Genomic DNA, 17151 nt, shown 5'->3' on the forward strand with positions numbered 1-17151 from the left:
TTACTTATATCCAACTCTCAATATAATCCTGATACAACTAGAGCACTGACCCACTTGTGTGTTTATAGCTGACAATACCTACTTTAAGTGAGTCACCATCAAGAGCACAATGCAGCAGCTATAATAAAAAAAGATTTTAGGTCACAGTTCAACCTGAAAGAGGGAGAGTGATAAATTGAGAAGAGAATTGTCTCCTGGGAGAATAGGAGGAAGTGCCTCTCAGCAAGGATTTGATAATAGTACTCCTTCACAGTTGGTGTAGAGATTTGATACTACAATTTTCAGGATTTGCAGATTATGTATCATGCCACACAGAAGGAGCAGGTGCAAAAGAAATCTGCCCTTGATTAAAAGATTTTTTAAAAGGGCACAGGGCGAAAGGATATGCAAAAATCAAACCAATTTCATTCACATTTGAAATAAAATTTGAGGTTATTTTCCTATTTAATTTTTTAAAATAAACTATTAATTATCTTTATCTCAAAACTAATTTCATTCATCACAAATTCTATTCATATTTATTTCTGGTGGGATTTCACAAAAGCAAAAGGGCATTTCTTCTGCAGTATAAAAATTAACTTTCCAATTTATCCATCCTGAGCAAGAAAAAAACCCAGAGAAGTAAACATAGAAGCTATAATGAAACAATTCAATTCTTCTCTTTTGTACTATAATTATAATAATACAATACTATTACAGTTCAACTAAAGTAAAATTGGGAGTCATGAAAAAAAAGTTGCCCGAGTAGAATAGAAATGTTCATATTCACATTTTTAAAATCTTGAAATTGTTGATTTGTAAGTTCTGAGAAAGCAATCTTTCCCTGCTACTGTGCCTTCCAGTTCTACAGACTTTCCCAGAATTGTCACTGCCTGCTGTGCTAGCTGGGAATATCTAGGAGTGACTGTTCATACATATCTAGAAGGTAGCCAGACTGAAAAACACTGTGACAAGGGTACGCAATTGGCATAGTTTCTTCTTCTATACACAAATGTTGGTGTGTTCTGACTTCCTGTTCTTCTCCAAGCATTTATCTGAAAAGATACAATGCTAAGTGCACTGAACTATCCAGTATAAATACCAGTTACTGTTTATGTGATCCAAAGTTCATCCTTCACTTTTATTAATTGCCAGGACAAGTTATAGATGTATAAGAAACTGTTGCCTTAGCATTATGTGACAAAGAAATTGAATCCAGTACTGAAAGTTAACTTGAGTTCTATATTGTGTCTTTTTTGTGTGCAGCCGCTACCTGCAATTGTGTCCAATTCTTTAATCTCTTGTTTGAATTTTTGTTTAAAAGTATCAAAATTGCACCCTTCTTCAATTTGGATGGATGTGGTGAAAACCGATCCTAATTTGAGAACCTATTGTAACCTAAGCAATTTAAGAAATTCTAGTTCAATCATTAATATACTGATAAATTATCAGAGTAATACAGGTAGTCCTCAACTTACAACCACAATTAAGCCCAAAATTTCCATTGCTAGGCAAGGCAGTTGTTAAGTGAGTTGTGCCCCATTTTACCACAGTTGTTAAGCAAATCACTGCAGTTGTTAAGGGGATCATATGGTCATAAACAAACCTGGCTTCTCCCATTTATTTTGTTTGTCAGAAGCTGGCTGGGAAGTTAGAAATGGTAGTTACATCACTCTGGGATGTTGCAACTGTCACAAATACATGCCAGTTGCTAAGCAACCAAATTTTGATCACATAACCATGGAGATGCTGCAACAGTCATATGTGTGAAAACCTGTCGTAAGACACATTTTCAGTGCCACTGTAACTTCAAACAGTCACTAAATGAATGGTTGTAGGTCAAGGACTACCTGTAAGCTTCTTTGATGATTTTGCCTATACACTGTAACAGATTGTACTAGGTCTTCTTGGTCTTTTGTTAAGGATGATATGGCTTGTGGTGCATCAAGATTTATTCTCTAAAGAGAAGGCTGCAGACAATGAGGTTCAAGAATACAAGTTCTAGTGCTCTTAATTCCCTAACGTTAAATGTATTTTCTGTGTTTCACAGAAAATGATTCATTCTACCAAGAATCCTGTCTCTCTTTTCTCACATACATTAAGTTTGGGTTACCAACCTTCCACATGTATTCATAATTGTCAAGTGTGAATTGATTTTATTCTTGAATGCTTATTTAAATTTTCTTTTATAAAGCAGTCCAAATCACTGTTTAATGTATTGGTCCCCTTCCCTCAAGCATTCAGCTAGATCAGTTATTTCTTCTTCTCTTAACCTAACATCCAGATGGCCCTTAAAGCCTATACATTTGTGGGACAAGCAGAAAATATTTCTCAATTTACTGATAGCTGTCAGGATAATTTGTGCTTAGTAAGCAAAGATCACTTATTTCCAATTATCTCACAGCTTCAGTAACATTCCTTCCATATATAAGGACTCTAAAATAGAACTCAGAAATGAAGAAAACCTCAAGATAATCAGGAACAGAACTGTTTTTGAAAAACTGGGAGTTTTATTTTATTTTGGGATTTTTTCAGAATAAATTTTTGAAGTGATGATGAATTTTAAGTCTACATCATTGGACTAGCTCCAGCTGAAGAATCTGTCATTTATTCCAATTAAACAAAAAACAAATCCAAATACAGTTTGCAAGTCTAAAATTGCCCGTTCCAGATAAGCATTAACCAGTCAGACAAACTTGATTAAGCCTCTTCCAGTATTATGAAAAGCACCGAGAGTTCCACTTTACTCCTTTATCTGCCTTACATAAATAATGGCCTGCACCAGGCAGGTTGTTTTATCTCTTGAAGTGGTCATACAATTAAAGACTCTAGAAAAAGCAAAGTTTACAATATATTGAAGAGCTTTCATTAAAGAAATAGAAGAGGCCCTCTGCAACAGACAATCACTCTCATTTATGGAGGGTGTTACAATGTGTGAGGCTCTCATGCTCATCTCTGCATCTCTAAATGTGGGATGATTGTCTTTCTTCACAACAAATGAAGTGGGTTGTAAATAACTTTTAAAAGTGTATCTGAGGCAGTACCTAAATTTTGGGTTAAGGAAATGAGCAGGGAAGGACTGAGTAGACGCGAATCAAATGAACATTAGCAACCATACAGAGGGAGTTCTAGATTTGGGAACTCAGGTCCTAACACAATAATCAGTGTGTGGAAACAGGAAAAGAAGGCTGCCCTTCTCATTACTTCTGTAAGCTCCCTCAATCATTGCATTTAATAACCTAAATGGAGGGCAAGGGAGGGAGTGCCAGGGAAGGATTTTGCAGACACAAGGCTTATTCTTAGTCTGATGAATCATAATAGCTAAGGTTGATAGCACTGAACTTTAAATCAGCAAATACCTTATCAAAGTATCAATAATACTCTAAGCATTTCCTAATTTATTTGCTTTCTACAGCTGCCCATCTCAAAAGTGGCTCTGGGTGGCATACCTCATAAAATCATCTAACATATTTTCCTCTTCCCCAATGAGATTATTCAGCCAACTTTTAATAAACAACTTAATATGTTTAAATATTAAGCGTTAAGTGTTTCAACTCCCACTATAAACATATAGAGGCTACTGTACAGCTTTGGCAGCATCATAACCTACATTTAATTTAAGAATTTATTGTAGCTTTCTTCCCCAAACTGAAGTAGTGCTTTTATAGAGAATAGCCAACTGTTCCTCTGCTGGTAACAAATGTGCTAATATGCGCTAGTTTAAACTTGATCTATCAGTGAATGAATCAATGAACCATGAAAAGTAGGGGTTAATCAGGGTGTTCTGAAAACAAAGACTCCTAGGGCAGCAGGGACGCTACCCTCAGACACACATCTGTGCTGCTTTCAGTACTTAGTTTTATGGCAGCAGGTTTATGTTTACCAAAGTTCGAAGCCCGAAATGATGTCACTGTCATATATATTATTAATCTTTTATACCACCAGCAATAAGAAAATTGCTACATAGAGACAGTAATAATGACACGAATAAACATTTTTCATGCTAACTAGAGATAAAACATAGTTGATGCTACAACTGTTAATGTATAACATTAATAGGATAATTAAGACTTCATGCATGAAGCTTTAGACACCCATATTAAAGTTTGTGTGGGAGGCATCCTGTAAAAGAGATTCAATAACATTTACTCATATCAATTACCGTTCTACTTTTATTCTGAAAAGACCACTTTAGATATATGTGTGTGTGTGTGTGTGTGTGTGTGTGTGTATGTATGTATGTATGTGTATATATATATATATATATATATATAGCTAACTTGTTCTAGAAATCAGATTTTGAAAGATAGGACAAATGATATAGTTTCATCTTAGAAGCCCTCATCATACATATAATGAAAGTATTGAAACTACCCTATTCTGATTATAATGTTTTATAGCAATATTTCATAAAACAAGCAACATTATCTTTCATAATATTTTTAGAATTGTATCCCAGTGAACTGCAAAGCCTAGTTTTAATTTAAAAGTTTTGAAAACTGTTAATGGGACATATCAATGTGCACTACAGTAAGTATCAAAGCATAATCAATGAACATTAAATCATAATAAAGTTCAACACGATCATCTTTGATATATTAAAACCTGTTATCTTAAAACAAACAAAAGAAATATTACCAAAGTAGACTTTTATTCATCAACAAAAGTATTATTGCTATCTCTGTATAGTTTCAATTTTGGGACATGTGCAAAACCAATATAATGAATATTTAAGATAGGATAAATATCTTAATTTTTTTGTAAGAAACTGGTTGTGAGGTATAACAGAATCCTTAATATCAGAATCTTTAATATTCAATTTTAACTACAGAACTTTTTTTATGTTTATGTTTTTTACTATAAAACCAACATTTATAACAATCTGATTACATGCAGATATAGTAACATCTATTTTTACAATGCCATTAGAAGGCTTGGACTTAATAAGAACATTATAAACAATCAAATTAATAATCAGTCTTTTGATACAAAATGAGATACTGAAGGTCAGGTAATATAAAGTACCTATTTATATAACTATGTATGATTCTATTTCAGTACTTGAAATACTGAAAAATGGAGAAAAGAAATTAGCATAAAAAAAGAACTCAATAAATGAGAACACAATCCTGTGTATTAAAGCAGGATTAATAAGGTTCAACCAAAGTACCACAATCACAAAATGCTATCAGGAAATGGCAGGAGTGATCAAGGATGCTGAAGAGGCTTTTTGGTACAGTTCCCAATCATACAATTCCCTCCCTTAGGACTGTAAACCTAATCGCTTAAAAAAGGAGGTAAAACATTTTAATTCTATCTGACTTTTAATAGTATATAATTTGCAACATAATTTTAAACTTTGCTTATTCATGTTAATATTATCTTAATTTTATTCCTAAATTTGCTTTTGGTCTTTGGACCAAAAGATAATGAAAATATTGTTTATCATAATTTTTTCTATGATACCAAATTACTGCAAATATTTATGGCATTACAGATCTTGATTTATGGGAGTAGTGAGAAACATTTGAGAAAGACAGTCATTCCACAAAGTCATCTCCAATTCCTTTACTTCTCATATGTAGAGATAAAGAAACTGTCATGTCAATGAAGAAATAGACCCCTGAAACAAACAAAAATAATCCTGATGTTGTTCTGGAAGACCCTGAAAATCTTGTTCTCCCAAACCTTAGGATGGATGAGATGGAGACTCCTTATTTGAGGTGTTGTAATATCAGGGGGACGCGGTAGCTCAGTGGCTAAGGTCGGCAGTTCAGCGGTTCGAATCTCTAGTGCCGTGTAACAGGGAGCTTCCGTTCCTTGTCCCAGCTTCTGCCAACCTAGCAGTTCAAAAGCACGTAAAAATGCAAGTAGAAAAATAGGGAGCACCTTTGGTGGGACGGTAACAGCGTTCTGTGCACCTTTGGCGTTTAGTCATGCTGGCCACATGACCACAGAAAATCTTCGGACAATGCTGGCTCTTCGGCTTAGAAACAGAGATGCGCACCACCCCCTAGAGTCGGGAACGACTAGCACATATGTGTGAGGGGAACCATTACCTTTTACATTGGTGTGTGGTTTGGATTTTTGGATCAGTAGTTATAGTTATCTTTTTTAATAATTATTTTTCTTCTATTCCTATTTATTGTGTTTTTGTCAGGCTGTTTTTTTTTCTTTGAGCTATGTGGAATCACTTGGGGTCAAGAAGCATCCAAATCGGATGGATGAACAAGTAAATAAATAAGTCAACACTGCACAAACTCAGTTATAACAGAAAACTAGTTATTATAAGGATGGCTTCACAGTAGCAATTAATTCATGGGAAACATGGTTTAGAAAATGTTGCTCAAGTCAGATACAATTTCCTTTATCATTTAAAAATAAGTAAGACATTCATTTTTTCAAAACAGAAAGGGGGTTTGCAAATCAGCTAAACCATTTTTAAAACAGTTTAAAAAATTAATTCTAAAACAGTTGCATAAAACAAATGTAAAAATAATTGGAATAAATTTTAAAAGCTACAAAAGCACAGAACCTAAATAGAATTCACTAAAAGCCCACCTAGTGGCATCAAAAACAACAGAATTATATCTAATCTTTTTCCCTGGGTTGGCAGGCCTTTTTTGTGAACATCCATTAAATGATAATCGATAAACCATGAGTACCAATTTTAGAGGAAGCCAAGATAGTTTGAGATAAAGTGACTGTGTGCAAGGACAAAAGATTTTTGCATATATTGGATTAATTTGATATGGCCTGATAATATGAACACAGTTCATTATCATTAAACTGCAATTTATCATTACTGCTAAACTATAACTTAACACTATGGGACTAGAGTGGTGAGAAGTCACCTCTCATCCTACTAGTATGGCTGTAAGGAGACTGGAAGTTTTTCCACTATAAATTGTTCATTCTATTTAATCTGAAAACAATGAATTCTGGATGCAGCTTGCAGGTCCCTTTCCTAAGCAAATTGTTTCTGCCCATCAGACTGGTACAAAAATTATGGAAGAGTTCTGCTAACTGATGGTAGTATGTATTGCTTAGGCAGAAGGGGAGATGTATAACAAGAACAAATTTATTCAACCACATGCCTTCTCCTCCCAAGTACCAATCAATTTGAAGCAAAAGTAGAGCTGTAGTGCACGTCCAAGGGAGAATGAGAATCTACTTGTATTTGTAAGGTCAAAATTATAGATAGGCAGGTAGAGGCACAGTAAACTTTGAGAAGAAACCTAAATCCCATCAGGTGTGAACACATCAATTGTCACAACTAGTATTTTACTAATCAATGCAAATAAAATTTAATGGAGTAAAAAGGTTGGTCACCCATGGGTTAGGAAAACAAGCCAGGAATATAATGCATGACCTGAAGATGATATAATTTTACAGGATTCAGAAATAATAAGTAATTGCAGGTAATGAAAGAGAAGGAAAGGTTTCTCATCTCCTGTTGAACACAGGGACAGAGAAAAGAGCTGAGTTTCATGCACACAAATTAGGAGTTTAGTATTACCTATGAACCAAATATACAAAATAAAATCTGTGTAATTTCACCATGTGAAATGTATATCAAGGAAACAATAACAGTAATAATAAAAATCATAATAACCATATCAACATGAATCAAATAAGTTATAGGAGATATAATGTATGGCTAAGAAAATTATGTAAATCTTAATTATCCTTACCTGGACATAAACTCTTCTAAAGTCAGTAGAATGTATTGTCCCAAAAGTGCTTTTTTCAAGAGGCAACTGGAATTTCTGGGGGTTTTTTCGAAGATGTTTCGCTCTCATCCAAGAAGCTTCTTCAGTTCTGATTGGATGGTGGGAAATGGAAGGATTCCATTCTTCACCATCCAGTCAGAGCTGAAGAAGCTTCTTGGATGAGAAGCGAAACGTCTTCAAAGAAAAACCAGAAAGTCCAGTTGCCTCTTGAAAAAGCACCTTTGGGACAACCATGACCTGGATGACTGAGAATCTCTATAGACAGTAGAATGTATTGTTTGATAAAACAATAATACTGCTGTTATATCTTTTATCACAAAACCTTTTGAAAATATGAAAATTACTTACCTGTCAAAATGGTCTTCAAAGACCTATACCATAAGTAACAATGGTCTTCACTCATGTTACCTAGATTGATGGTGGCATCTTTAAGTTTATTGCCTTCTTTTTTTAAACACACAAAAATAGTAATTCCTAATAATATGCCTCCTTTTTCTTGCCCAGCAAAACGACGCCGTTTCAATTTTATGGAAAATACATCTTTCATTTCAACAGATTTTTCCTTACGCTGTAAACCAATACTGAAACCTCCTGCAAAAAAGGAAAATAATGAATACATCTTAATCATGTATAGTTCTTAATATATAAGTGTGAGAGAGTATTATGTATTTGTACACATACACACACAATTGGATTGCTTACTAGAAACATTAGGGGGCTATTTATTCTCATGATGAAACAAGCATAAGTTTACAATAAGTAGTTACTGACAGTCTATGGAAATTCTCAATTATGCAGGTAAGGTGCTTTTTCCAAAAAGCAGCTGGACTTTCTTGGTTTATTCCTTTGAAAACATTTCATTTCCCATCCAAGCTTCTTCAGTTCTGAAATTTCAGTTCAGGAAAAAAAAATCAAGAAAGTCCAGTTGCCTTTTGGAAAAAGCCTCTTTGGGACAGTTACTGACAGACAATCCTTGTGAAATGATCTCCATCAAGTAATGAAGAACTGGAAGTAACTGCAAACAATATAAACCTCATTAATTCAGGAATAAGCATCTGGGACATCACAAACTGATTCTCGTTCAAAGGATTTACTTCTTAATAAAGAGGGTTCAACCTCATTCAGAACAAAATTTTCCTGAACATTAAGTTCCCAAATCAGTAAATTTTGCACATGTCCAAGTTTCTCACAAATGAACAGTATCTATAGAAACACAGCCCTAAATAATCTGATTTTCACACATCTTTTTAGCCATTAAGACTCATCTAACTGCAGGTTGAATGACATAGCCAAAGGTTTACAGCCAACAAAATCATGATAGGAAGAGATTTTTTTAAAAAAATCTCCTTACTACATGAAGTTCATAGAAACACTGAATGTCTCTTGTGTTGTTTTGTATTGCTGCCACATCCAAAAAAATGTAGTGATCTTGTTTTTCAGTGATTAAAATAATAGAATGCTGATCATGGTTAGTGTATTACAAACACCTCTTGAAGTTCCAATGTAATTGGTCTTATGGAGACTACTATCTGGAATTGGCAGTTCTACAACTTTTCTATAAACAAGGATATCATAGTGTTAGACCCAATTTCAAATGGCTACACAGTTATTTTAAACAGTTATAAACAATTTCAATTAGAAGGAAATTACAAAAATTTTAACTTCACCTGAAAGAATGGACTTTCACCATCAAATTCTCATTCAGTTAAAAAAATGAAAACTTTTAAATTTTTAATTAAAACTGGCTTATAAATTTATACTGCAAACTTTTCTTTTCCATTCAAGAATTGTCCATTCATTAGTATGATACTGATTATTGCTAGCTGTTTCAAAACATTAACTCTCCTCTCATATTACCTAGTAGGATATAGGGTGCCATCTGTTCTTACAGGGGATTTAAGTACACATTAGATATCATGCTATTTACTTGATTCAGCGCTCACTTCCCACTGTATTTTTAAAATCAATTTAATTACAAGGAACAAAGATAGTCTTCCCTGCTATTGTTGTTGTCACCATAAGAGCAGGCCACAAACCTTCCTAAAGTAGCTTACATTGTTAGGTTTTCTTCTCTTTTTAACCACACTTAACATTAAGAAAAGCCCCAGCAAAAACAATACTACATACAGTAGCTCTTTAAAATATTACTGTAAGCCAAGAGCTTGTCTACATCAATTTTGGCACATCTGCCTGATGTAGAGCATAAACAGGATTAGAGGTGGATTTATCTGCTTGACATTAATTGTACTCACAGTTTCTGCACATGTCCACTTCTTCAAATATAATACAAAAATAAGGTTGGCTATGATATTAATTTCTATTAGCATGTGTTAGGTACTTTAGTTAAGCATATCATTCATAAGTACCTGAACCTTTTCAAACATTTCAAATTTTTAATTTTATTTATTAACCAAACTTATTTGACAAGTCATATTTTACTTCTCTGAGATTTGCTCTCTGAGATAAAAGGGGAAGGAGATATTTTTTATTCTTATTATTTTGCTTTTAAAATTTAGGATGCAAAAATTGGACAGAAGGAAGGAAACTGATCAGAAGAGAATCATTTTAGGTAAATATCATCTGAAAGAAATTAACTCCAAGGACCATTTATAAAGATAGATAAATTTTCTTTCTTCATGGTTTAATATATGTTGGATCTGTGGGTGGAGAAGCTTAGCTTCGGCCAACATGGCACAGAGACAGCTTCTTTTTGGTTTCAAAAAGACTATACAAGTTGGCAAATATTTACAAGTATCACCTCTGCCAGGCAACAAAAGAATCAACAAAGCTACATGAATTCTGAAAAATATTAAGAGTGGTGGTTGTATTCTACACTTTTTGAGACATGTGGTGGTAGAGATAGGAAGAAATATAATTCTGAATGTACATTCTTCAAGAACTATGTTCTTATAAAAGTGAACAAACCTAAACCGAATACATAATCCAATGCAGTTTGTTGGCACTGTACTATTTTTAGTAGATTGCGCAAACAAATGGACATTCGATTGGGCAATCCATTAAAATCAATACCTTCCATTGTATTGGGCTGTATATTTGGATATATGAAAATATTTCAACAACCTACAGGAACCTACTTATTAGTTGATTACTAACTGGTATTGTTAACAAGACACAAATCATAGTTGCTGAGAAATGGATTCTCTTACTTTGAATTAGAGAAATTTAGATTAGTAACACCTATAAATATAGATAAAACATTAATTATGGAATTAATTTTGTGTTACTTTATACTTTATGCTATTTAAGGATTTGAATAAATTGACTTTGATCTTTTTAATATCTGAAACCTGTAAATTTATACTTGCATATGAATCAAATGCATGTCAAACATTTTATAGAGAAATCAGATAGCCATATCCATCTAAAGCATCTAAAGCTACTGTCTCTTGACATTCATAGCAAGAAACTGTAGTACTGATACCATTCAGAATTCCACAATAATGTTCTCTGTACAAAAGAATGAATGTTTCCTCTCACAGTATCTTCTATAGAAAGAATATAGAAAGAACTATTGCTAGTGGAACTAGTGCAAAATCTAATAATGTTTCAAACTATGTAGCATTAAAAGTAAACTAAGCAAAGATACTTATTCACTGATTATGCACATTACCTGGTATCTCCTAACTGTATGACAGAATTGGTAAAAGAAAACTAATGTCACCATTTTTATCCTAGAATGTGAGCTGCTTTACATACATTTAGAGAATGCAGTATGTATTACATATGCAATACATATGTACAGGATACATACACTTTGGTTTGTGTTAGAGGTAAGATGCAGGAGAATTTGGTGTTTACTTTTCTTAGATCAAGCACAATTTATGAACTTAATTTTTAAAAACTATATCTTGTACAGTACTGGACATCAAATATCACAAAATAATGTGTACTACTATTATTCAGACAACAAAAAAATATTTCAGTTTAAATTTTGTGTTCTTTTCCCTACAGTCTTCCATATTATGTCCCACTGCAAGATACTTGCAATATTACAAAAAGATTCATTAAGAATAAAATTAGCCATAAAATTTGGCTTTATCTTATTAACATTTGTGTATGAACATTAGGCTCCAGTCCATAATCATTAGCACAGAAATATCAGAAAACTAGGGAGGAGGGACAAAATATGCATTTGTTATAACCCATTTCTTTTCCAGTATTTCGTTTCATATTTTACATAATATTGTTTTCCAAAAATATCATCATAACCAAAATATATCAGTCAACAAATAACAAATATATATTCTTGGGTTCAGTAATTATGTCATTTCTTCATCAATTATTTCCCTGAAAAAAAATCACTGTTTCCATGATACACATTGCTAGATAGGACTAACATCTGTTGTTTCAGAGATTAAAAGGTCTGCAAAGTAATCTAAGCATACTTTCTTTTGCACCACAGATGCTATCACCACTTAGTGAATATAGCAAACTAATTTCAACGCTACCATTAAAAAAACCCCACATTATCAATTTCCATTTATTTTTTTAAAAAAATATATATTGGTATAATTACACACGCAGTAAGCATGGGAGTAATTTGTAATTTTTAAGATCAGTTTTACCTTAAAAAAAATAAAACAATAATACTGTATTAAACAGTACATAAAAGCATGAATTAAATTTTTGAAACTCATTGGAGCTCAGAAATAATAATTTTATTTATTACATTTATTTATTAAATGTATATGCCACCCATCTCATGGTTCAAGGCAAATAGAAATTGTGCTTGCATACTGCATAATTATGTTAATTATCATAGTATGTTTTTACGAGTTTAGATTTCCTGAAAATCTTCACCCTCCAAGTATCAAATACTAGTTTATAAAAACTATCATGGCCTCCCTACTATTGGTAAATTTGAATGCCCTGAAATATCACATTAATACAGAATTTTTCTGATTGTATCATTATAGTCTGATCCAATTATTATTAGTACCTCTGATTTTTTAAAATTTATAATTTTATAATTATAATTTTAAAATATTTGAAATATTTTATTATAGTTTTGGGAATTTTATGAATGTTTATAGTCTTACAGTTATTTTAAAAATGGAAAAAAGTATAATATTCTCTTTTCATTAAAGCTGCATACAGTCCAAAAATTATTTAAAAATATTTCAGGCTACCTTTTTCTATTCAGCAAAGTAGCCAAGTATCAGATTTCTATGCAAACTTGAAAAAAAATAATACTGCTTTAAGAGTTTCCTTTACCTTTAATGAGTCAGCTTTTTAAAGCATCTGCATCTATTTTAAGGTTACACAAACACCATTCAAACTGTGGGCTACTTTAATGAATGCTATGCTCATGGTAGGTCTGAAAAGCTTCTTCCTAATTTATTCTGAAGTGTACACAATCCTAATTTCTGATACTTTGGATATTTTCAGTTAAAAAAACCTGAATGATTAAGTATTAAATATGCAAATGTTACTTTAAGGTTAGTAAAATTCATTTCTGCCGCCCTCCAAAGAAACTCATAGGAGAAAAATACTAAACATTTTGCAGATTGTTAGCTATAATTAACCAAAAGGTCAAATACTGAAAGGAAGCAGCAGATACCACCACAAAAGTAACAGATGTTCTTTGAGTTCATCTGGACAAAACAAACATATGTGAAAGAAATCTGATACTATCATAAAATCAGCTGGTGTCTAACATAATGGCAGACCCTTATGGTAGAGGGGTAATGTATGTATCAAACATAGAGGTAATGTAACACATTTGTTTCAACAGAACATTGTCATAAGAACATAAAAATAACTCAAAAGACTACCAGAATTTATTCAGCAAAAGCTAAGGATACATAAAAAGTTCAGCACATTTTAAATTATGTAAGCTATATTTCACAGGATTCACGTTTTCTGTAAATAATACACTGATTAAAGTTCCGATATAAATAAAAATAGAACAAATTGATTTGCCTATAAGTTGCTATGCTGACCAAGTCAACAAAGATAACTGTCATTTTACTATTTTAATTTTAATATATAGGCTTTTTACATTGCAATATTTTGGATAGGACATTAACACAAATAAAATATGGTCCAACAACCACAATGCAAGATAATCAGGGGCATATTTTAAATATTTTAATATTCTAAAGTATCCTTAATGGGAAGAACCATTAAGAACATTTATTTCCATGAAAATGAATCTGCTATTATTTTTAAAATTTAAAGATACAAGTTTACTCTATATTGTGATGTTAATTGTTTATCAACAATAATGGAGAAAAAAGCCTTCATCATGCAAATGGAAGTCCTCTCACATGACAGGAATTCTAACAGAATCTTAGTAACACAAGATTGTGGATTGCATGCAGACTTCCATGTGTAATTCCTTACATGCAGAGCCCTATTCATTTACTTTGAATAGTACATAGTCACTCCATTGTTAGGGGTGGAGCTTGTAGTTAAGAGCCTGATTTGCTTTGATTTCATCAACTCCCTGAATTCCCTCCTCTGGCTAAGCCTAAGGGCATCATGTAGCATGTCTCCATGGGCTTTCCTCTAGTACCCTATCAGCCCTGCAGAATAAGTTGGCAGTTTCCCATAATGACCACTCTATTACTTATCTCAGTCCTATGCAGGCATATTCTGGGAATTAGGTTACCAAACCTTTCCCCCTCACCAAGCTACTAAGAAACACAAGATTGAGGATTGCCACAAACTCTGTTCTGAACTGAAGTGGGGTGCCATGATGTTTTCTTTTTTCCACTATATTTTTAGTGTATTGAACTGCTGTTTTATTTGCCTCCCAACACCCATTGGGAACTGGGTGGCTTAGAAATGCTGTAAAATAAATAAGCAATACCCTAATAAACCATGCCCTATTGAAAAGCTCCAAGTGGTGATGAAAATTTACATTTTCCTATTCCTGGAGAAAACACTGCATTTCATGATCAGCTCCAACCACACCGACCTTGGCATTAGGCAAGAACAGTATGATTTGCGTAAAACTTGCCTACCACAGCAAATACAAGGGACAGCTATTCCCTCGATAGAAAAATGGAGCAATGTTTTTTCTTTCAGCCACTAGTCTGCCATCCTATTTTCTTTTTAAGGTTTAAGCAGGGTTAAGATTAAGAAAAAGAAGCTCAATTGGAAAGCAGAAAAGGGAAATGTCAGCCTTTACAAGTAAAATAATATTTCCTTTGCTGGTGAGATTGCATGAGAGGGAGTTGCATGTCATACAAGACTGCAAGGCTTCATTGGGTAAACTAATTTAACTCAAACCAGGATTCTTTCCAAAAGGCACTTTTTAGCCTTACTATGGAAAGACACACCTGATTTTAATAGGTTTTCAGAGTAGTTTTTTTTTCCTTTTTGCAATAAAATAGGCAAAAGTGGTTGCAACTTAACCTTCAGTAAAAATGCCTGTATTTCTTCTGAACCTTGCATTGGAAGCAAGGTGTTCTTTAGGTAAAAATGCAGTTTGAAAGCAGGAGCCCCTCCCCCCACAAATATCCCTTTGCAGATAGAAAAGAGAGGCGAAACAAACCAAGATTCTCACTCTTTGAGAGTACCCTGTTCTATACCCAACTTTACATTCTAGATAGCCCATCATTGGCAAACTCGTGTTAACCAAACTTTCTTTCAGCTTTGCTGCTCCTACCACCCACCCCACACAACTCCCCCCCTTGACCTCCCCATTCAGTGAAAAGGGGCTGGAGAGAAAACTAAAACAGAACAATGTCTACAAGGTAGTCCACTTATAACAGTCACTCAGTGACTGTTCGAAGTTACATCACTGGAAAAAAAGGCAACTTAGGACCGTTTTGCACACTTAACGACCGTTGTAGCATTCACGTGATTTACATTCGGATGCTTGATTGAGCGACTCACATGTATGATGGTCGCAGCGTCCCAATCGCCTTTGGTGAACTTCAAAGTCGATGGTGAAACCAGATTCATTTAACAGCCACGTGGCTAAAATTTAACAGCTGCAGGGATCCCCTTAGCAAGGGTGTGGCACGAACGGTCGTAAGTTGAGGACTACCTGTACTTCTGAGGCAGGGAGTTCAACTTTCATTAAAGTCAGCGAATATGATCACATAACTTACGTAGGGATAAATCTAGTCTCTGATAAATCTTGTCCCAGGTGGGATGGGGAAATGGAGAGGGAGGGAGGGGACATTATACACTCTCCCTCTTTCACTGACACCCTCACAGAAGAGGCGCAGCCCTCACCTAGGGGGCTCTCAGGCGTGATAGGGCTCCAGCTAAGCCTCTGGGCGCTCAGCACCACGTCGCAGCTCTTCTTCTTGACCTCAAAAATTCCCCTCAGCAGCGGCTGGTCCTCTACGTCCCCTGTCGCCGCGTCGTTCCCTTTTTCATCCTCGCTGGAGTAGCCGGGGTTGACGTGCCCGGCGCCTCCTTCGGATCCCTCAGAGACCTCCGGGGGGCTCTCGGCGCAGCCTATTCTCCTCGACCTGTGCAGTTGGGGCATCTCGCCCGTCCCCTTCCTCCGAACAAAAGGGTGGGGGGGAGGCAGAAGCGTCCCGGCGGCCGCTGCCAAGGGATCGAGCTGCTTTCCTCCTCCTCTTCGGAAGGGGGCGGGGAGGGGAGCCGAAAGAGAGGCCTAAAGGCGCGTTCCCTGTGCCTGAGTAGGCGCGCGACCGACGCCCCAGCCTCGCCAGCAGGGAGAGAAAAGTTTTCTGGCGCTTGCAGAGCGCGCGGGGTGTGTAACTGTGTGTGTGTGAGGGTGAGGGGAGGAGGCTGAATTCAGATTGATCTCTGAGGGCCGGAGGAGGGATGGAAACCAAATGCCAGCAAAACGGCGAATAAAAAGCTCGTTTCGTGGCAACGTGGTCAAGCCCGCGAAAAGCAGGACAAAAGCGGAACGCCGCTCTTTCTCCGGTTGCCAAACAAATAGTTGTCCCAAGGGTGCTTTTTTTTTTTTTCTTCAAGAGGCAACTGGACTTTCTGGTTTTTCTCTGAAGTCGTTTCGCTTCTCATCCAAGAAGCTTCTTCAGCCCCCTCCCTCCCTCCAACTAAATAGTGGGTTGTTGTGCTGAGTACTTCTTTCGGAGTAAATGTCAAAAGCCTGGCTTCAGGTAGGGTGGATTGAGTTTATGACAGGACGCAGGTGAGGATCTGCAGATGTTGCTCTCTCAATTTCATCTGTAGACTTCGGTTAACAACGGTAATTGAGGCCAGATCGCAAAAGGATTTATTTATTTATTTATTGGTTCGATTTATACGCCGCCTTTTCCGGAGACTCAGGGTGGCTTACAATGCGTTAAGCAATAGCCTTCATACTTTTCTATATTTATACAAAGTCAGCTTATTGCCCCCACAATCCGGGTCCTCATTTTACCTACCTCGAAAGGATGGAAGGCTGAGTCAACCTTGAGCCTGGTGAGATTTGAACTTGCAGTAATTGCAGGCAGCTGGTGTTATTTAACAGTGCTTTAGT

General features: G+C 35.1%; 1 protein-coding gene across 4 annotated transcripts in view; it reads right to left on the bottom strand.

Annotated features, from left to right (window-relative positions):
* Positions 1 to 16392, bottom strand: part of CERKL (CERK like autophagy regulator) — a 37254-nt gene extending 20862 nt beyond the window's left edge. Inside the window, exons 1-2 of one of the 4 annotated variants that reach the window (XM_034428783.3) lie at positions 15924 to 16392; positions 8061 to 8303 (exon numbers count right to left, since the gene is read on the bottom strand). In XM_034428783.3, coding sequence (XP_034284674.2) covers positions 8061 to 8303; positions 15924 to 16182 — 502 coding nt within the window. In that variant the 5' untranslated portion in view covers positions 16183 to 16392. Of the gene's footprint in view, positions 1 to 8060; positions 8304 to 15578 lie in introns of all 4 variants that reach the window. The other 3 variants (XM_087882070.1, XM_087882068.1, XM_087882069.1) reach the window with 3 other exon arrangements.
* Between the last annotated feature and the right edge of the window lie 759 nt (positions 16393 to 17151).

This window comes from Pantherophis guttatus, chromosome 1 (genome assembly GCF_059756535.1).
Source record: "Pantherophis guttatus breed Tessera chromosome 1, ASM5975653v1, whole genome shotgun sequence".
Classification (NCBI taxonomy): domain Eukaryota; kingdom Metazoa; phylum Chordata; class Lepidosauria; order Squamata; family Colubridae; genus Pantherophis; species Pantherophis guttatus.